This window comes from Otolemur garnettii, unplaced genomic scaffold (genome assembly GCF_000181295.1).
Source record: "Otolemur garnettii isolate 467f Iridium unplaced genomic scaffold, OtoGar3 scaffold00068, whole genome shotgun sequence".
NCBI lineage: Eukaryota > Metazoa > Chordata > Mammalia > Primates > Galagidae > Otolemur > Otolemur garnettii.
Genome location: NW_003852463.1, coordinates 2,056,100 through 2,076,592, shown reverse-complemented (window position 1 = coordinate 2,076,592; position 20,493 = coordinate 2,056,100). Strand labels below are relative to the sequence as shown.

General features: G+C 49.1%; 1 protein-coding gene across 1 annotated transcript in view; it reads left to right on the top strand.

The window, feature by feature from the left end:
* The window catches only part of TET3 (tet methylcytosine dioxygenase 3), a 122,840-nt gene that overhangs the window by 10,731 nt on the left and 91,616 nt on the right, over nucleotides 1–20,493 (top strand). The window contains exon 2 of the mRNA XM_003793390.3: nucleotides 6,429–6,482. Coding sequence (XP_003793438.2) covers nucleotides 6,429–6,482 — 54 coding nt within the window. The remainder of the gene's footprint in view (nucleotides 1–6,428; nucleotides 6,483–20,493) is intronic.

Below are 20,493 nucleotides of genomic sequence, written 5' to 3'. Positions count from 1 at the left end.
AGCAGGGATGTCGTGACTCCTCTATTAGGGTGGAGGGATCCATATTTGGTGGTCTTTTGATGCCAGATCTATTTTCTGTTCCTTAGCTGACTGCACTGCAGAAGAAACATCTGTCTCAGGCCACAGCATTTTTGGTCAAGTTTTAGACTTAATCTTAGACTTAATCTAGACTTAATCTCAGGAGCATTGTCAGGAGTATTTATGACCTCTCCATATTTAAGAAGTATGGTCCACCTGAGCTGTCCAGTGTGATGGCTACTAGCCACAGATGGCTATTTAAATTTAAATTAATTTAAATTTGGTTGCCATATGATGGCTCAGGCTTGTAATCCTAGCTCTCTGGGAGGCCGAGGCAGTGGATTGCTTGAGCTAAGCAAGAGTGGTGAGACCTGGTGTCTACTAAAAATAGAAAACTGAGTGTAGGGGCCCATGTTTATAGTACCAGCTACTTGGGAGGCTGAGGCAAGAGGATCACTCAAGCCCAAGAGTTTGAGGTGGTTGTGAGCTATGGCACCATGGCACTCTACCCAGGGCAACCGAGTGAGACTCTTGTCTCAAAAAAACACTCTGCTTGAGTGTGTCTGTATAGGGTGGAGGCCGCTGTCATACCAAGGTTGGAGAAACCCTCTGTGGTCTGGTCTCATGCCATTTGCATAAGAAATCTGATAACCTGGGGGTTTTATTAATCATTGAGGAAGGTGGGGGGAGGAAAAAAGGCAGCAGCCTAGTGCAGGGGTAACTGGCTGGTCCTTCAGGTGACCATAGGTCGGGGGTTGCCTGCTGGCTTCAGGTAGTACAAAGCACTGGGCTCTGGGCCTGCCTACTTTTGGATGGCTGTGTTCCTGCACCACTGGCTCTGACTTGTACAAATTCCAATGCTGTTGTGCTGTGTTCCATCTCCCCCTCACCTACCTAGGAAGTAAGTGGACAAAATCATGCAGTGGGAGAAGAGCTGGTGCGAGGATGACAAGGGGGAGAGGCACCTTCCTAGTTTGTTTCCTGGGTCCTGGGACCTACAAAGTCCTTTGTACTAGAGAGGGGCAGTGCCTCTCTGGCATTGCTTCACTATCCAGAGGGAGGACATCATCTGCTTTGACCTGTGGACAGGCAAGTTACTCTCCAGGCCCCATTCATGCCGTATACCTCACCTGGGACTGGCTGTTTGCAAGGCGCCATTGCTGAGCCTGAGTTTCAGAGTGAAGGGGGAAGCATTAACTCTGTCCTTAATGAGCACTCTCTGGGGAGGGAAACAAGCAAGGAAACAGATAATTACATCGCAGCCTGGTAGGGCTCTAAGGGAGTGATGCCTAGAGGCGGAGACTGGCCTAGTCACCTTTTGGGGAGAAAGGAGTATATCTTGAGAATTTCGTTGTAGTGACATGTGAAGGAAGGCTAGGAGAGGAAGGACTTCTCAGGAGCAGGGAGGCGTGTCTCTGAGTCTAGTGCGTAGATGCTGTTTGAATGCTTGTGGCGGGTGGCAGGGTTGTGGAAGGACATAGACAGACTGCTGGGTGCCACCTGAGGATCCTTGAGGTGGAAGGCAAGACTGTTAATTCCTCTTGGAAGTCTTCTGCCAGGGCTGCCCTCGGGTTTCTGAACTAAGTATTCATATCCCACCTTCTCCATAGCACATGGTCCCTTGTTATTTGTTGGGTCCTGGGATAGGTGGTGGTCCAAGGCTGTTGAACTGAGGGTAAGGAAACCTTGATATGAGATTCACAGAATATAAGACCTCATAAGCATCTAGGAGGGTGTGTGAGGTATGGGCAGAGTGCTAACTGCTGCCCATCAATAAGGGAGGCCTCAGGTGCATTCTGTTTTTTTGGTATAGAAGGGTGAGGATGGAGTTGTTGGCTATCTCTGACCCATTCCCCTCGAAGGTCACTGGGTTCCTTGGTAGTCTGGTTTGTTTCCATCTCTAAGGAAGAGCATCTTTTCTGCTGCTGCCGCTCCTCCTCAGCGTCCTCTCTGAGAGTGCCGTTGACATAAGACTTCCGCTGCCAAAGCTAATTGTGAAGCCCGATCAGTGAATGAAGGCAAAGGCAGTTCCCATGACAACCGCAAAGAGTTTCAAATATAGGGGATGATGTGTGTGTGTGATGGGCGGCAATTACTTGGGTGGAAATTGATGCATGGACACCAGAGACTTCAAACACAGACTCCGAAGGTGGAGGGGGTGTTGGTATTTTTTTTGGGGGGGGGCAAGATCCTTTGGCGAGGAAAGGAGGTCACAGACTTCCTCATAGTTGATACCAAGTGCCTTTAGTGTATGATCGTTGGGCAAAACTCTGCAAGGGCTTTGGAAAAGCATGACTCCAGTCATTCTGGTTGGGGATGAAGGACATACAGAGGGACAAATAGCAGTGTCAAGTGTCGGATGAGAAATGTTAGAAGTGCTGCCGGCTGGCAGAGGACTGGGGTAACTGGAGAAAGCTTCCTGGAGGAAGCAGGGCTTGAACTGAGCTTTGAAGTGAAACCCTGGGGAGAGTGACCTCATTCAGGACACGGCCATGGTGAGGGAGGATGAGAAGCCTGTGTCCTTCTACCCACTCCAGAAGAGGTAGGTGGATATGAAAATTGTAGAGCTACACAGAGCAGACCTCACTGTACTGTGCAAGGGAGAGGGTGATGAGAACTCTGTTTAGTCATTTTCTAGCTGTGTGACCTTGGGCAAGAAAGATGCTAAGCTTCTGTATCCCACTTTTTCCATCTGTAAAATGTGCCTGAATAATTCCTGTCACACTGGCTTGCGAATTAAATAAGGTATGATATATCATGCTGCAGGTGTGGGGTTTGATGTGGGTTTGGTGCTTGATTAATGCTCTTGAAAATTCCCTAGCCTATTTGAATGTTTCTTTGTGTGTTTGTGTGGCATCTGGCCTATGAGAATCTGGGTTCTTGGTGTTGGGGTATTTGTGTGTCTAAAAGTGAGTGAATCCATTCCGCTCTCTCAGTGGGGAAGGCTGTGGCCATATTCCTCCTGCTGGGAGTGCAGAAGGGACTGGGGGTCATGATGGATGGTGGGGGAGAGACCCTTGGCCTTCACGCAGAGGAGTCCCAGATACCTCTGGGATGATCACTGTGAAGCCTGAAATGTAGAAAAGGGACAGATAAAGATGGGAGGAGGGTTAGATGGGGGAGAGTGTCCTGGCTGGAGGTGAAGGGGCCCTGACACATGCCTTTGTACTCCTTCAAGCCTTGGTGTTCTAGGTGTCTCAGATGAGGGAATAAGGCCAGAGTGAGTGGGGATAGAATCAGGTGGACTGCTTTGGGAACCTGGGGTAGCCAAGGCTGCTGGAGAGCAGGATGCAGGGACCTGTGGTTGGGGTAGGGCTGAGTTAGCATGGCAAGATGGGTTGAGCAGGGATGGGGGGTGGGATCTTGCCTCTGTGGCTCCTGTGTGCTGGCTGAACAAATCTGAGACTTGGCTACAGTTCAGGTGTGGCAGGTCCTGTCCTTCCAGGAGAGCAAGTGTCCCTTGGGTCCTTAGGGACCTCAGAGAGAAGGCTGACGAAGACAGTGGCCTCTGCATCTCAGTGCCCACCCCCCTGCTTCTCTGCCCTCCTTGCATAGAAACTCAGCTCAGCACATTCCAATGCTGTGCAGAGCCTAGTAAGGTGGGGAAGACAGGGCCCCTGCCCACATGGGGAGGACTGCCATGTAAATAAATAACTGTACTTCTTTGTGGCTAGTGCCTTGGAAGAGGCAGTACACTGTTCTGTGAAGACTTGGGAGGAGTGGGTAATGCTTGTGGGTGCTTGATGATCTGAGAAACACAGAGGGGAGGCAATGTTTGATTAAGCCTGGTATCACATTAGCTTGTTGGCAGGCAGGGGGAGGGGGATCCCGGCAGAAGGAGCAGCATCAGGAAGTCTCAGAGGCAAGACATTACTCTCTCAGATCCATAGCTTAAAAGGGAGTGGTCAGGTTCAGTGACCTCAGTTCTCTTTGCATCTGTTGGGGTTGGCAGAAAGAGGTTAGAGAATTAGAATGAGAAGGGCCTAGAGTTGAGATTAGAATTCCAGTCCATCACTCACCAGTTGTGTTGATGGCAGTAACTTCTCTAAGTTCTTCTGTTGCCCTGTAAGAGATGAAGTTGTGTGTGGAGTAAGTCAAAGGAGATGATCCTACATTGTTGTTGACACAGGGCCTGGTACTAGCAGAGGCTTGGTAGACAGTGGCAGCCTGGAAGCAACAGGACTGCTTTTTAATGATTAAAAAAGCAGGCATCTCTCTTATCCAGCAGCAGACTGTGTGTGGGGTAGGTGGATGGGGCAGGGTTTGGGACCCAGATAAAGGAGGGACAAAGGAGGGAGTGGGACTTCACTCCTGGGTCAAAGGTACAGAGTAGAGGGGTGCAAAAGCCCAGTAGTCCACCTTGAGCCCAGCTTGGGATGCTGTTGTTTAGCATGCTTTGTCACCTGCCTCCCCTCTCTGCCCTGGGAGGAGCCGAGCGGGGCTTCCCTATGTCCCCAAGGAAGGCAGGTGTGGACCCTGGTGCCTCCTGGCTGTCTCTTTACCAGAGGCCAACTTTTCCTGTCTCTCTGAAGGCAGCTCATCCTGTTCTGAGTAACCCCTTGGAGCCCCGGGGAGGAGTGGGCAATAAGAAAGGAATCACAGGCTTCGAGGCTCTCATACATCCTAACTACTCTCATATGAGTCATGTTTCCTCTGGCCTCAGCTTACTCATCTGTGAGAATGAGAAGTAGCACCCAGTGAGCTCTCCCAGAAATTAAGAGTGCTAGTAGCTAGCAGCACCCACAGTGTGGCAGATATTCTGCTATATTTGTTCAGAGGAATCCTTCCGTGAAGTAGCTGCTATGTGTAGTTCAGTTTTACAGATGAGCAAAGAGAGGCTAAGAGAGGTGAGTTACAACCAACCAGGCAGTGTTAGGGCCTGGAATTGGTGGGCACCAAAGTGTGTGGAAGTTACCTTCCTGGGAGGTGGAAGCTCTGAGTGTTCAGGTGTAGAGCGATTGGGGTAGAGAAAGATGTGCCCAGGAATTCAGTTCAGGAATGGGTTGCAGGTCCTTCCCCTCCCTCTTTGTTCTTTTTTATCCTGTTCTTCCTTTTGTCTCCTGGGTGTTGTAGCCCTCAAAGGCTTGGAGTCTGGAAACTAGAAGGCCAAAGCTCCTGGGACCTAGGCGCCACCCCCTCTTTCTTGGAGATGGGAAGCCCTGAGGTCTGGTGGGCCCCTTGGGGTCTTGTTGGTACCTCTTGTAGCCTCTCTAAGAGAAGCCATTGTGGGGATGTTCTCTTGGGTGGGGTATGTTTAAGCAGCAGGGGTAGTGATCTGAGTGAGGATTGGGTTGTCTGCATGTGGAGGAGGGCAAAGCTGGCTTGGTGAGGCTTTGAGGGCTATTGGAGGAAGGGAGGGAGGATCAGAACTGCATAATGGTTATGGAGTATGGTCTTTAGAGACAGGCAGCCCTGGTTTGGCATCCCAAGTCTGCTCTCTGTGTGTGTGTGTGTTGTGTTGGTTTTTTTATTTTTTTTTTTTATCTGTGTCACCTGGGATAAGTTGCTTCGCTGGTCTTCTCATCTGCAAAATGGGGTGAATGTAATGTTCATGCTGCCTGGGCTTTTCTTCATCTTTGGGGATTAAGGTGGCTCTGTGCCTCCTGTTCTTATCGCAGGGCCTGGTGCTGTCCTAGCCGCCTGTAAGGATGATGCTGGGGTTGAGAGTGGTAGTGGGAATCCCGCCAGCGTTTGCCCTATCCGGAGGCGCAGTCTGTCATCTTTGACCCTGGAGGTGCAGAGGACGCCTTCTGGGCATTACCCTGAGGTCCCCGCAGGGAGATAGGGGGTGGCCCGGGATCCCCCAGTCTGCTGAGAGCAGCGGTGGGCCTGGGAAGCAGCCAGCGCTGCTCCGCAGCACCCTCCGTGGTGGCCCCAGCCTTACGGCTGGGCAGGTCCGCGGGCGGGGGCAGGGCCAGCCGCGGGGATTGGCTGGCGAGCGCGCCGCCCCTCGCACACCAGCCCTGCCGGCGGGGAGGGGAGGGGAGGGGAGCGCAGCCGGCAGCTGGCCACCGCCTCCTCTGCAGTGCCTCCCTCCGTGCGCTCCCTCCGCGGGGATAATGGGAGGCCCGCCGGCGGCCGATGCACCAGAGGAGGCCGGCCGAGGTAGGGGCGCAGGGCGAGGAGGGCCCAGCAGATCCCACACGGGCAAAAGGCACAGTGTCTTCTTGGATCTCGGGAGGGTTCAAAAAAGGAGAAATGAAAACAAAAACACAGTAGAGGCAAGGAGCGCATTAGCACCGATTCTGGGCGGCAGCTGGAGGCAGGAAGATGGTCCCTGTTAGTCTTTCTTTCCCAGGCCCCCTCCCTTCCTGCGCTCCTCTGCCCCTTCAGTGGTATTGGGGGGAGGGGGGCAGCAGAAGGACTTTGCTTCTTTCCTTGTTCATCTGTCTCTCTGGCTTATTTTGCAGGTGGAAATAAAGGCTGGTGAAGGAGCCGGGCAGTGGGGACAAGGAGCTGTCAAGGTACCTTCTGTGTGTGTGTATATGTGTGTGTGTGGTGGTGGTGGTGGTGAAGTGTTTGTCTGGATTGGATAAAAATAAAGGGTCTCCTCTGGTGATCCCTTAATCTCCCACTGTGTGTATAGCAGCAGCTGAGGGGGAGGGGCGGTGGGGGTGTGGGCGGCCAATGAATTCTCAGGCCTGTGTGGGTTTTGTTTGGATTCTTTTTGCTTTCTCAGCTGGATGGTTTGGGTGCAGTTGGGGTTTGGTTTGTTGAACTGTTTTTTTTTTTTTTTTTAAAGACATGCAACCCACTCCCCATCCCTGCCTCTGGAAATCTCTCGAGAATGTCCCTGGCACTGTTGGTTTACATCCAATCTGCAGAAATCCTGGGGGGTAGGGGTAAGGGGGAGGGAGAATTGTGCTCCTGAGTCTGAAGCTAAAGCTGATAGGGTGTCATTAGTCATGCTGCTGTCACCATGGAGATGGCTGGAGAGGAGAGGAGGTGGTGGGGGTGAGGATATTTTGGGTAGGGTGGGGGCTGATGCAACATCATGACTGGGAATCCGTTGGGCGTCTGCTATTACTCTGTGCAGCTTGGTGTCTGGGGGACTGGGAAGGGAGTGTTCCCAGGTGCGTGGGAAGCAGAGAAGGGGCACTGAGCTGCTCTGTGTGGTTGTCTGAGGGCGGGGGCTGGGATATTTGGGGCAGGAAAGGGGGGAGAGTCTCGTGGAGTATTTGCCATTACGAGGAAACCACAGATACTCCTTCCAGGTTGGCAGGGACCAGATCAGTAGGTTTCCCTGGGCTTTGCCACTCTTTTCAGGGCTAGGGACCTGCCGTGAGTTTGGGATTACTCAGCAGTATCCTCTGCTGGCCCAGGGTGGAGAAAACAGTGGAAGTCAGCTCTGTGTGGCTACCTCTCAAGACCAAGAGCAAAAAGGCTGGAAAGGAGTATGGGGACAAGTGGGCAGGGGCAGGCTTTTGGAACTTTTCCTAACAGAGAGGAAAACCATTCCCACTCCTTCCTCAGCTTCAGGAGTCTTTGGGGAGCTGGGGAGCTAGGGAGCCTGGTTGCTTGGGTAGCAGGTAGGCGAGCTGCTGGTGTCCCCAGATGCTCTTAGTCTCTCCTCCCTGGAAGTCCTCCTCCCGCCTCCTGGGAAAGCTGTGGGAAGCTCTGTGGAGGTGCTGCAAGTGGCATCCTGCCACTTCACTGACTGGGCGGAGATGCTGGCAGGGAGGGCTGTGCTTCCCCACGTGGGATGGGGGCTCCTGCTTAAGGCTGCAGGGTGGATCAGGAGGAGGCCTGGGTAGTTCCTTGGCCTCATCCCAAGGAACTTGAAGCAAGGAAGTGCTTGGAGGAGGGTGTGAATTTTGCTTCTGAAGCGGCTTCTTGGAAGAAGAGCCAGGTGGCATCGACTCCCCCTGGGGAGCTGGGTGTGCTTTGCTGAGTAGTGGGTGCTCACCTGTGATGAGCCTGTGGGAGGCCCGGAGGCAAGCAGAGGTGGTTGACACTGGCAATGCTGTGGGTGGAGAGGAGAGAGCAGTGAGCTCACCTCATGCCAGCTAGCTCTCATTCCACACTTTTCCATTCTCTTCTCTGGAGCAGAACCCTAGGTTCCACCTCTGCTTCTTTCCCTGGTCTCCCATTGCTGACTAGAGGAGTTGTAATCACACTAGGAATGTGTTATTGCAGGGCTGTGGGCATGGAAATTAGAAATTGTGGAGTAGACCTGTTCTGCCCCCCAGCCTGGGGAAAGAAGGCCAAGGGGATGAGGACAGATGGGCTCAGGAAAGGGGCAGTAGTCCCCTCCCTCCTGTGTTTCTAGCCTTGTCAGCCAGAGCTTTCCTCTCTGCTGGGAGGATGGCTGGCAGGTTTGTTTACTCCCGAGAAAGCACCCCCTCCTGCTGTAGTGATGGCTCTTGCTGGCAGACCTGTTTCTCTTCAGCTCTTTCCAAGTGTGTTCTCTGGTCTCCCTGCATGCATTCTGCAGGCCCAGAATGGAGGCCAGTTTATGCAGTCCTACCGGAGGCTTCCAGTGTGATTCCCAGCCCTTGCCTTTAGGACTGTGAGCATGTGGAAGGTGCTGTTTGAAAATCCAGATGGAGTTCTTTTAACAAGCCTTCTTTCTCAGAGTAGGGCTTGAGTCGGTGGAGTTTTTAAAGCTCTGAGGTTGTGTCTGTGCTTGTTTTTATTGTTCATTTGTCTGAGAATCACAGCTTCCTCTCAGCTTTGCTTAGGCACTGCCAGCAAACACTTAGGTCTGAACCCCCGTACCTGGTGTCACCTTTTCCCTACTCAGGGTTTTCTTGGGTGGCCAGATGGCTGCAGTGTTCCACTTACTCCAGATGAGGCAGTTTTGCTAGATCTTCTTTTATTATCAGGTTGTGGTATAAGATGTGTTTGGTGCATGAGTCTGTCCTGAGATTAGGTCAACAGTCTGGACACAGGACGAAGGAGGTGTCAGTTTGTTGTCTCATAAGATGGGTACAGCATGAGTAAGCCCTACGGGTGTTGTTATCTAGTAGCCAGTGAGCATGTGTACATCTACCATGTGCTCAGTGCTGCCAGGCTTTCAAGAATATTTATGATGTCTTAGTGCACTGAGTGCCTAGCACAGGTAGAGTTGAGCTTGATAAATGCAAGTTAATCTTTTAGTATCCAGCATGCTCCATGTTGACCCTGTAATATCCTAAGGAACAGGCTATAGCAGATACTGTTGCTGCCGCCTCCTGCTTGGCGGCCTGGATCTGAGTGAGCGCTCAGTGCTCAGAGCACCAAGCAGCCCTGCTTTCCGGCTCCCACGCTTTGGCCCATGGGAACCCTCAATTGGCTGAGGATGTTTGGAAACTATTTTGAGACTGTGTCTCTCCTTTTGGCCACTGCAAGAATGCCCTGTTGTCAATGGTCTGTAACACTCTACTTTCTATACTCTATAGGTCACTCCCACTAGTTCTTTCTTGCCTGCCCTTCCCACTCTCCAGCTCTTTATAGGGACTTGGGGATAACCTCTTCTCTATAGGCAGCAGCGAACTTGGGGAGGTATAGAAGCAGGTGAGTGTGTCAAGCTAGAGCAAGAAAGGAACCCAACCAAGAGGTTTTCAGAGTTGAGTTTGGGGATGGAGTGATAAGAACGAGTTGAGTCCCAGAGCTCAGTTCTGCCTCCTTGATGACCAACCCTTTTTGAGTGTCATAGGAGAAGGAGAGAGCTCTTTACAAGATACACATGTGAGTGAGCTGAAGGGACAGGCCTTCCTGTTCACGGTGGTGCAGGGGCCCTGGAGCTGTCACACCCTTGTTGGGCACAGGGAGGAGGGGCCTGAGTGCTGGGTAATGGGCTCTCTGGTCTTGCTAAGCTGGGGGCAGGGATAAGGAGTGTGGGGAGGGGCCTTGGTTTTGCTCAGCTTTTGGGTCTCCCAATCCTCTTAAGTCCTCCTTTTCCTACCCTGACCTCTTGGGCTTTTGGCCTCATTTCCTCTGACACCCAGCATCTGGCAGCTAGCTGAGGACTCAGCATCTCTGCAGCTTCTGAGAAGGAACTGGATTAGTTTGGGAAGCCTTTAGGCAAATAGAGGGCAGGGATGGCTTGGACATTTAAAATCCATAGATTATCTGCTATCTAGGACTGTGACTCCATCTCCATTTGCTTTATCTCCCTTTCTTCCTTTGTCTTTCTCCATTGCCTGAGCATTTGCCATATTCTAGAAACAGTGTTACATATACAAAATAGAAAAATTATTTGATCCTTACAAAACCACTGGAAGTAAAGGACATTGACTAAATTACCTCCGAAATTGTAACTTTAAATGGGACAACTGGCATTGGTAGTTTTGTTTCTTATGTGTTGACTCTGCTTTTGACCTTAACTTTGTGTTGGGGGTTGTGAACTTGCACATGGCAGACAAAAATGCCTTGCCCCAGATGTGCTCAGCTCTTCACATTTGCTTTCTCACTGGCTCAGTAAACCTCAAGGGACTTCGAAGGAAGAATCAACATACCAGCTTTATTTTCAGTAAGTTAGTGTTTCTGGGATCTAGCATTGCAGATTAAGGTAGTGGGGTCAGAAAATCGACTAGCAGAGAAAGGAGATTAGTTTTATAGAAGGAAAGTGTGGGCTTTAGATGTGTTAGGTTTGAGATTTAGGTAGCAGTATTTCTAGGAAACACTGTGCCTGGGCAGTTTACCTTGAACCTGAAATTGGCTTCATGTTTCCTACAGTCCTGACTTCTTCAGGGGTTCCAGTGAAACCCACTGGCTGAGGGGAGGAGGGTGAGAAGTGCATTGTCAGTTTGTCAGTTTCTTTTTTCTCTATTTCCTATTCTAACCCTCCTCTTGGGTTCTGTTGTTTGCAGTGGTGAGATCACTTAGTGTCTGTGAATTTGTCGACTTAAGGTTTCTCTGGAAGGGGAAGGTGTTGCCTTCCAAATTAGTTTCCCCCTCCCCCTTATTTTTTTTCCAAATTAGTTTTAATCAAACTAAATCTGAGGAAGGACAAGCTTTTGTTTCTTGGAGGGGGTGTGTGTGTGTGTGTGTGTTTAATATGCAAAACTAAAACACAATCCTACTTTGTACAGCCAGCTCACAGCTTCCAGTGAGAGTAGCTTACCTTGGGAGTTCAGCACCATTCAGACTGGTTTCTTAGCCATTCAGTGAGGTGAGTTTAGTGACCATGCCCTTAGATGGCCTGGTAGCCTTAAATTGCTATAATGGTTTCTAAGGGCGTCCTTATGGTTCCTGTATTTATGTTATAGCTGATGGGTGATAGATAAACCGTTTATGGGACATACCCTGAATGGCTTTGCTTTATTTATTTATTTAGTACGAGAAGTGTATGATCTTTTTTTTTTTTAAGTTTATTTTTTAATCATTTCTGTTTACTTCAAATGTGTGTGCATCCTGATGTACATTTTTCAAGCATTGAGTTATCATTATTATTATTATTATTATTTGCAGTTTTTGACCGGGGCTGGGTTTAAACCCACCACCTCCGGTATATGGGGCCGGTACTCTTGAGCCACAAGTGCCACCCGAAGTGTATGATCTTAGCGCTGTTTTTGACCTTTGCCTCTAAAAGAGCATAATGTTTCTACTTTTCCTTTTTTTTTTTGGAGACAGAGTCTCACTTTGTCACCCTCGGTAGAGTGACCTGGTGTCACAGCTCACAGCAACCTCAAACTCATGGACTCAAGTGATTCTCTTGCCTCAGCCTCCCAAATAGCTGGGACTGCAGGTGCCCACCACAACACCCAGCTATTTTTAGAGGCAGGGTCTTGCTCTAGCTTAGGCTGGTCTCTTACTCTGAGCTCAGGCAGTCCATCTGACATGACCTCTTGGAGTGCTGGGATTACAGGTGTGAGCCACTGTGCCTGGCTACTGTTTCTGTTTTGATGCCTCTCTACTCCTTTTGGACATTGCTTTTCCACTCTTCTGTACCCTTGGTCTTTAGGACAGAGCCAGCCCTTGGAAGAGTAGAGATCTTTCTGTCCCAGAGATTCTCTTAGAGCACCCCCAGAGATTTAATTGCATCCCTATTTCTGTGGATAAGGATGTCTCCTGCTTTCCCCTTCACCTCTGGAAGTCTGATGGAGGACTGTGTGTGTGAGGTGCATGACTTGGAGGGAGAAAAACAACAGTTTAGGAGGAGGCCACGTTTCCTGTAGATGCTGATGTGGACTTGGGCTCTGCAAGAGACTAAAGCTTCATTGCCACAGTCAGGGCACCTTGACTTTTGAGCTTTTTCCATTCCATGGCTCTTAACCTAGAGGTGTAGCCTCTTTCCTCTGATGGCTGATTACAAACCCTGCTCTTTTCCTATACAGACAGGCATGCAGATAGTTTTGACCTCTTGAGTTTGGCCATCTTCCTCTGCTTCCTCCTGCTGGGTCTTTTTTTTTTTTTTTTTTTTTTTGAGACAGTTTCACTTGGTCACACTCAGTAGATTCCTGTGGCATCATAGCTCACAGCAACCTCAAACTCTTGGGCTTGAGCAATTCTTTTGCCTTAGCCTCCCAAGTAGCTGGGACTACAGGTGCCCACCACAACGCCTGCCTATTTTTTTAATTTTTGTTGCTTATGTCATTGTTTAGCTGGCCCGGGCTGGGTTCAAAACTGCCAGCCTCAGTGCATGTGGCTGGCGCCCTACCTACTGGGGATGTTTCCAGGCGCCACCTGGATCTTTGGGTTTTTTGCCTGAGATGTTAAAGATTAGACCAAAAAAAAAAAAAGAATTCTAATTTCCTTCTATCTTGGCCACCTCATCCTAGAGGATAGTGGAGAGGGAGGGAGGTAGATAAGTGTCTTGCTACAAAAATGTTCCTTCCTTAAGAGGCAAACATTCCAAGGATAGAAAGATTAGGGTCTAAGCAAATCCCATTTACCTCTGTAGCCTGGAACTCTTGTGCCCTTGGTGCTTAAGTAATTGGATTTCTCAACCCCGCCTCCCAGCATTTTTCCCGTGTAATCCTAACCTCATGGGCTTTGCAGAGGAAACAAAGGCATTGCAAGGGTTTCAGCTTGCTTCTGAGCTCTGTACCCTGTGGACTGAGTTCTGCGCTGCCTCCTGTCATCTCTGCTGCATTCACTGCCTCCTCCAAACCCCCATCCCTAGAAGTCTGTTTTTCTGTAGGCATTGGTTCCCAGCCTTGTTGAACAGATGGAGTTTACAGAAGGGGCTGTTTCCTGCCAGTCCACCTTCAGGAACCTCAGGGAGGTTCCATCTCTGACTCCCGTTGGCCACTCTGCAGAAAAGGGAAGAGCCACAGAGGATAGCATCTACTGTCAGAGGCAGAGGCCCCAGGAGGGGTCTGGGCTGAGAACCCTCTCTGGATTTCCAGACCAACGTCCTGTGCAATACCTTCTGCCTTGGGTGTGATCATTGGGTCAAGTCATTTCTCTGCTGGCTTGACTGAGTTCAAGTGGTGCTTCAGAAGGTTCCCCCTATTGCACCAGACCTTGCTGGACCCAGAGAAGGGAGACTGTGCCTTCGCAAGGTGGATTGCTGTTGCCCTACATCCTGAGCTCTGGGGAGGGTATACAGAAATGGATTTTCAGTGGAGCGCTAGAGACAGTGCCCAAGAGATGCCCATCCTGTTTTCTCAGCACTGTGGATCCTTCTCTCTGCCATTGTATTCTCTGTTCTAGGATGCTGTTTGTGGCGTCAGCCCATTCCCATGCCTGCCCCTTGTTCTTTGAGCTCAACTGTAAGTTCTAGCCTAAGCAGAGAGAGCCTCTGAGGGGATGCTTTGTGAAGAGTGGGCCAAGGGTTCTGTCAGAATCACTGAGCTTGTAAAATGCTAAGGGGTGCCTGGTCAAGACAGCTATCTGCTGGGGTTAAAGGCAGGATGGACACAGATGGTATGGGGGCTCGCTGTATTAGTGTTGGAAGCTCTGGGCAGATGGGCCACGTGGCTTCCCCTCCTCCTCACTGGCCCTGCCACTTTCCCCTGAGTTGGGTCCTACCCGGTGGTTGAGCTATGTGCCGACCTCTGCCCTGTGGCCTTTCCTCCCACTATTATTTCTCCTTGGCTTCCTGTTTTCTGGCTGTGGGTTCCCAGAAGTGTCATTTGGACCCTGAGTAGTAGTTAGGGCTTAGCTCTGGGGTTGTGTGGTTAGAGTGGCGTGTGTTTTTTTTTTTTTTTTTTTTTTTGAGACAGAGTCTCAAGCTGTCACCCTGGGTAGAGTGCTGTAGCATCACTGCTCACAGCAACCTCAAACTCTTGGGCTTAAGGGATCCTCTTGCCTCAGCCTCCCAAGTAGCTGGGACTACAGGTGCCCTCCACAACGCCCAGCTATTTTTTGGTTGTAGTTGTCATTGTTGTTTGGCGGGCCCAGGCTGGATTCAAAACCACCAGCTCTGTGGTGGCATGTTAGCTGCTTGAGCTGTAGGCGCTGAGCCAGTAGCATGTGTCTTAAGGCTGAGCTAGCAAGTGGTACAGAGCAGTCTCAATATCCTGGCTAGGAGCCAGAAGCCAGGGTTCTGTGTCCAACCCTTGGGAAGCCTGGAAAACCCTTCCCCCTCTTTCCAGATGCTGCCTCCTCCATGTGGGCATCATTGCCCACTGTGGGTTCTCTGCCTGAGACTGGGGGAAGATGGATATGGAGGAGGACCTGGGTGGGTGCCAATAAACACTCCTCACCTAAATGCTCCACAGCTTCCATCAGTTCAGGCAGGGGCCATGCTTCAACTTGCCTAGAGAGTTCCCAGTGGCAGTCCCTCTGGTTCAACTAGTTTAATGGTTCTCATGTTTAGGGGTTGAGATGCATATTAGAATTATCTAATCATCTGAGAACCTTTTAAAAAGAAAATATCAATGCCTGGGCCCTAGCCGTAGAGAACATGATGTCACTGGTCTGGAAAGGAGCCCTGGCCCAGCATTTTTCATAGCTTCCCAGGTGATTTGTTATCATGATATCTCCTGCCAGGTAAATATCACCCCCAACCCAACCCCCACCTCAAGCAATTTTTAAACTGTAGTCAAGCCTGAAAGCAGCTGCTTTATCTAATTTGGGTCCTCCTGTGTCTCTCCCACACCTGGGTTACTCCAGAAACTTTTTCTCTTCTATTGATAATTTTTGTGATAATCAGTATGGAGCCTGGAAAAATTGAGATAGATATGTTGTGTCAAGCAAAATATGGGATTGAGTGTTCCATTCTATAAAACTGATGCACAACTGATGCAACTGAATACCAGTTCCCAGGTATTAAAATCGAATTTTAGGGCTCGGCACCTGTGGCTCAAGCGGCTAAGGCGCCAGCCACGTACACCTAAGGTGGCGGGTTCGAATCCCCAGCCCGGGCCCGCCAAACAACAATGATGGCTGCAACCAAAAAATGACCAGGCCTTGTGGCGGGCGCCTGTGGTCCCAGCTACTTGGGAGGCTGAGGCAGGAGACTCGCTTGAGCCCAGGAGTTGGAGGTTGCTGTGAGCGTGATGCCATGGCACTCTACCCAGGGGGATAGCTTGAGGCTCCGTCTCAAAAAAAAAAAAATCGAATTTTAGAGGGAAACTCTATAGCAAATGATAGGAACTGAGTTTTCTCATTTTTAATTATTTTATTTTATGTATGTATGTATGTATTTATCTTTTTGAGATAGTCTCATGTCGCCCTCGGTAGAGTGCCATGGCATCACAGCTCATAGCAACCTCTAACTCTAGGGGTCCTCAAACTTTTTAAACGGGGCCAGTTCACTGTCCCTCAGACCATTGGAGGGCCAGACTGTGGGCCCCGGGATGAGTCAGCCGCTAAGCAGGAGAGGCAGCGGTGGCAAAAACACCCAGCGGGCCAGACAAATGTACCTAGGTGGGCCGCAGTTTGAGGATGCCTGCTCTAACTCCTTGGGCTTAAGCAATTCTCTTGCCTCAGCCTCCCAAGTAGCTGGGACTACAGGTGCCTGTCATGATGCCTGGTTATTTTTTTTTGGTTGCAGTTGTCATTGTTATTTAGTTGGCCCAGGATGGGTTCAAACCTACCAGCTCCAGTGTAGGTGACTGGTGTCCTAGCTGCTGAGCTACAGGTGCTTAGCCTATTTTATTTTTTATGACAGAATCTCACTTTGTCACCGTTAGAGTAATGAGGTGTCATAGCTCACAGCAACCTCAAATTCTTGCACTTAAGTGATTCTCCTGTCTCAGCCTCCAAGGTAGCTGAGACTACAGGCGCCTGCCACAATGCCTGGCTATTTTGTTGTTGTTGTTGCAGTTGTTGTTTAGCTGGCCCAGGCTGGGTTTGAACCCACCAGCCTCTGTGCATGTGGCTGGCACCATAACCAGTGTGCTACGGGCCCTGAGCCTAGCTTTTAATTTTTAATTTATTTTTATTTAAAAAATTTTTTTTAGAGACAGAGTCTCACTTTGTTGCCCTTGGTAGAGTGCTGTGGCATCACAGCTCACAGCAACCTTCAGCTCTTGGACTTAGGTAATTCTCTTGCCTCAGCCTCCCGAGTAGCTGGGACTACAGACGCCCGCCACAATGCCCGGCTATTTGTTGTAGTTTGGCTGGGGCCAGGTTCAAACCTGCCACTCTCAGTATATGGGGCTGGTGCCCTACTCACTGAGCCACAAGTGCTGCCCTAGGTTTTAATTTTTAAAAACTTATTTTGCGGGGTGATGCCTGTCACTCAAAGGAGTAGGGCACTGGCCCCATATGCTGGAGGTGGTGGGTTCAAACTCAGCCCCGGCCAAAAAAAAAACACAACTTATTTTGCTGGCCTGACATGATGGCTCACACCTGTAATTCCAGTACTCTGGGAGGCCAAGGTGGGTGGATTGGCTGAGCTCACAGGTTCAAGACCAGCCTGAGCAAGAGTGACTGCTCTTCTCTAAAAATAGTCGGGCGTTGTGGTGAGTGCCTATAGTTCCAGCTACTTGGGAGGCTGAGGCAAAAGAATTGCTGAACTCAGAATTTTAGGTTGCCATGGCACTGTACTGAAGGCAACAAAGTGAGAATTTGTCTAAAAAAAAAAATTTACTTTCCCACTTAAGACTGAATGAAGAATTGTCAGTCTTTAATTTTTGCCAATTTGGTAGGTAGAAAATAATCTTATTTATTGAGACAAGACTCCCACTGTCACCCAGGTTGGAGTATAGTGGCATCATCATAGCTTACTGCAACCTCAAACTCCTGGGCTCAAGTGATTGTCCTGCCTCAGCCTCATCGAGTGCTAGGATTGCAGGCATGAACCACTGCAACCAGCCTCTGAATTCTTTGTTTGTTTTGGTTTTGTTTTTTGAGACAGAGTCTCACTATGTTGCCCTCCGTAGAGTGTTGTGACATCACAGTTCACACGAAACCTCGAAGTCTTTGGGCTTAAGTGATTCTCCTACCTCAGCTTCCCAAGTATGTTTTTTTTGTTTGTTTTAAAGTAACAGGGTCTTGCTCTGTTGCACAGGCTTTAAGTGCGGTGGCATGATCATAGTTCACTGCAGCCTTGAACTTTTAGGCTTCTGACTTAGTCTCCTGAGTACCTTATACCACAGGTATGCCCCACCAGGCCTGGCTAATTTTTCTACTTTTTTGTAGAGATAAGGGTCTTGGCTATGTTGCCCAGGCTGGTTTCAAACTCTTGACCTCAAGTGATAGCCCCCCCTACCTTAGCTTCCCAAAGTGCTAGGATTATAGGCATAAACCACCTGCAGGCCCAGTGTAATATTATGATACATGTATACAATGAGTAATTATCAAATCAGGGTAATTAGTGTCTCCATCACCTCAATCATTTATCATTTCTCTGTGTTGGCAATATTCAAAATCTGGTCTGCCAGCTATGTGAAGATAATAAATTGTTAATTATGGTCACTCTCTAGTTCTGTAGAGCACTAGAACTTATTCTTCCTATCTAGCTATACTTTTTTATTTGTTAACTAATCTTTGACTATTTCCCTTACCTCTTTGCCTTTCCCCACCTTTGGTAACCACTGTTCTCTCTGCTATGGCTCCCACATATGAAAACATATGGTGTTATCTTCTGCATATGTTATTTCATTTAACATGTCCTCAAATCCACCCATGTGGCCACTAGCTACTTGGGTGGCTGAGGCAAGAGGATTACTTGAACCCAAGAGTTTGAGGTTGCTGTGAGCCATGGCACTCTACCCAGGGTGACAGAGTCTCTGTCTCCAAAAAAAAAAAAAAAATACTTTGTCCACGACATTTCTCTGCCTTTCTTTGGCATTTGTTTCTCCAGATAAGCTTATAAATGACTTGGCATGTTTTGTGAAAAATACTGGGATTTTTCAATTGGAATCACATGGAACTTGTAGGTTATTTTGGGAAGAATAGACAGCTTTATAATGGGAAAGGGAAGTTTATCTTTCCACTTATTTTAGTCTTTTGAGGGGGTTCAGCAAAGTTTTAAAGTTTTCTTATGTGAATCTTACACATTTCTTAAATGTATTCCTAGGCATGTTGTAGCTTTTGTTGTTAATATGATCTTTTCTGTGATACTTTTTAACTCATCTCCAGATAATATTAGAAATGATTCTGTTGTCAGTTGCTCTGTGCCATCTCTTGACACCCCCTGCTCCCTTCTCCAGTTCCCCAGAGCACCTTGTCTGTACCTCTCTAGCATGAGTTCCTAGTGGTGGGGGGCTCATCTTAGTTTCTTATCCCAAGTACCTGGCACAAAGCCTGGCATTTAGTAAATCCTTTTGATAAACACTTTGGAATCAGATTTATGAGAGAAAGTGTTTCACTTCTTTAAAATGTACAGCCCAGGCCCATGGAGAGATCAGAATCTGAAGAAGCCCTGGCTCCAAGCCTGTAGGTATGATCTGGATAACAGATGGGGCACCTGCCTTGTCCACACAGGATAAAGAAGGTCCTGGGCCATTTTCCCACATGCAGACATTTAGGGAGGAACCCTCTGAACTCACAACTCATATTACCCTGGGACACCTCCCTGTTTGTCATTAACTTTCATTAGTACTAACTAGTAGGGATGCCTGCTTTCTTGATTCTCAGGCACCTGAAGATAGCACAAAACACACAATTATAAGAGGGACTTTGCCTAACAAATGCAATTGGTGTAACCTGGTTTCTTGTACCCTCAGTGAATCCTCGATAATAAAAAAAAAAAAGCACAAAACTTCTTTTTTTTTTTTTTTTTTTTTTTTTTTTTGAGATAGTCTTTCACTTTGTCACCCTTGGTAGAGTGCCATGGTGTCATAGCTCACAACAACCTCAAACTCTTGGGCTCAAGCAATTCTTTTGCCTCAGCCTCAGTAGCTGGGACTATAGGTGCTCACCACAACGCCCAGCTATTTTTTTTGAAGACAAGGTCTTGCTGTAGCTCAGACTGATCTCTAACCTGTGAGCTCAGGCAATACACCTGCCTTGGCCTCCCAAATGCTAGGATTACAGGCACACTCTTCACCTTCTCTTTAGGGGTTCTCAGGACTCACCAAGGCTGTAAGCAGAGCTTGCAAAGACTGCTCGTGGAATTGGCCCCACACCTGTGTGCCCAGTGCCAGCACTCCTTTCTTATGGCAGTGCCTTTCTTTTGCCATCTACTGTTCTTCTCTAGAGTCTGTGCCCCCCCCCCCAAACGCCGTTGTTTCCTAGGTAGAGTTTACTACTAACAATCTAGCCCACCTTAAACTTCATTTGTAATAGGGGAATGAAACACACTATTTCTTGGTGGAGCAGTCTGGAGTGTGCTGCTCTGTCCTGCAACCTTGGCAGTGGCTCCAGATCCTTAGGGCTCTGGTCTCTGCTACTCCCAGAGCTAGGAAGGCAGTGTCTACTTGCCTAGCAGGGCCAGGATCACACGATTCCTCCCCTCCCCCTAGCAGAGTGGAGTTATGGACTTGGAGACCTGGGATCCTTGCTTCTGTTAGAGAAAGGTCCTCAGGATTTCTGCCTCTTGACCTGCTTAAAAGGAGGATGAGGGAAGGAGTGTAAGCTGATCCCCAGTTCCTCCTTAAGGGTTGTGCATCTGGTTCAGTGTGTGTCGATTTTCTCCTTTGACTATGGCAGTGAACCGTTACTCATTTAGTGGAGGTCTGTGCTTACCTGACCCTTTCTGCTCACTCATGACTCGTTAGGCAGTTGGCAGAGGAGCTTCTTTGGCTCCTTTGCGGGTTTCTTTTAATTCCGGGGAGTAATGACGCACCTAGGAAGTGTTGAGGGGATTAGGGAGGGGTGTGAAAGTACTGCTTGTGGCCCCCACCCTTTCCCATTGGTATCTTACTCCAGCTGTTTTTGGTGCCCACCTGGAGCATGTGGCCCCTGGCTGAGGGAGGGGTCTCTCCTGGCAGCCACAGCTCTATCTCTGCCAGCTCCAAAGGAACTGCCTTCTCAGGGTGCTGAGCAGAAACTCTGACAGATGGACCTCTGTGAACTAGTGGAGTTGTTCCAAATGCCTTCTCCAGAAGCAGTAGTGTGTTCCAGCAGTGAGGCTGCGGTGGCAGTGAGGCTGCCATGCCAGGTCCTCTGGACTTTAGCTCACCTGTTGGACAGAATCTGTTCCTACCCTCCTGGGTCTCCCCCACCCCCAATCTTCCTTGTCTACATGTTGCTCTTTTTTTTTTTTTTTTG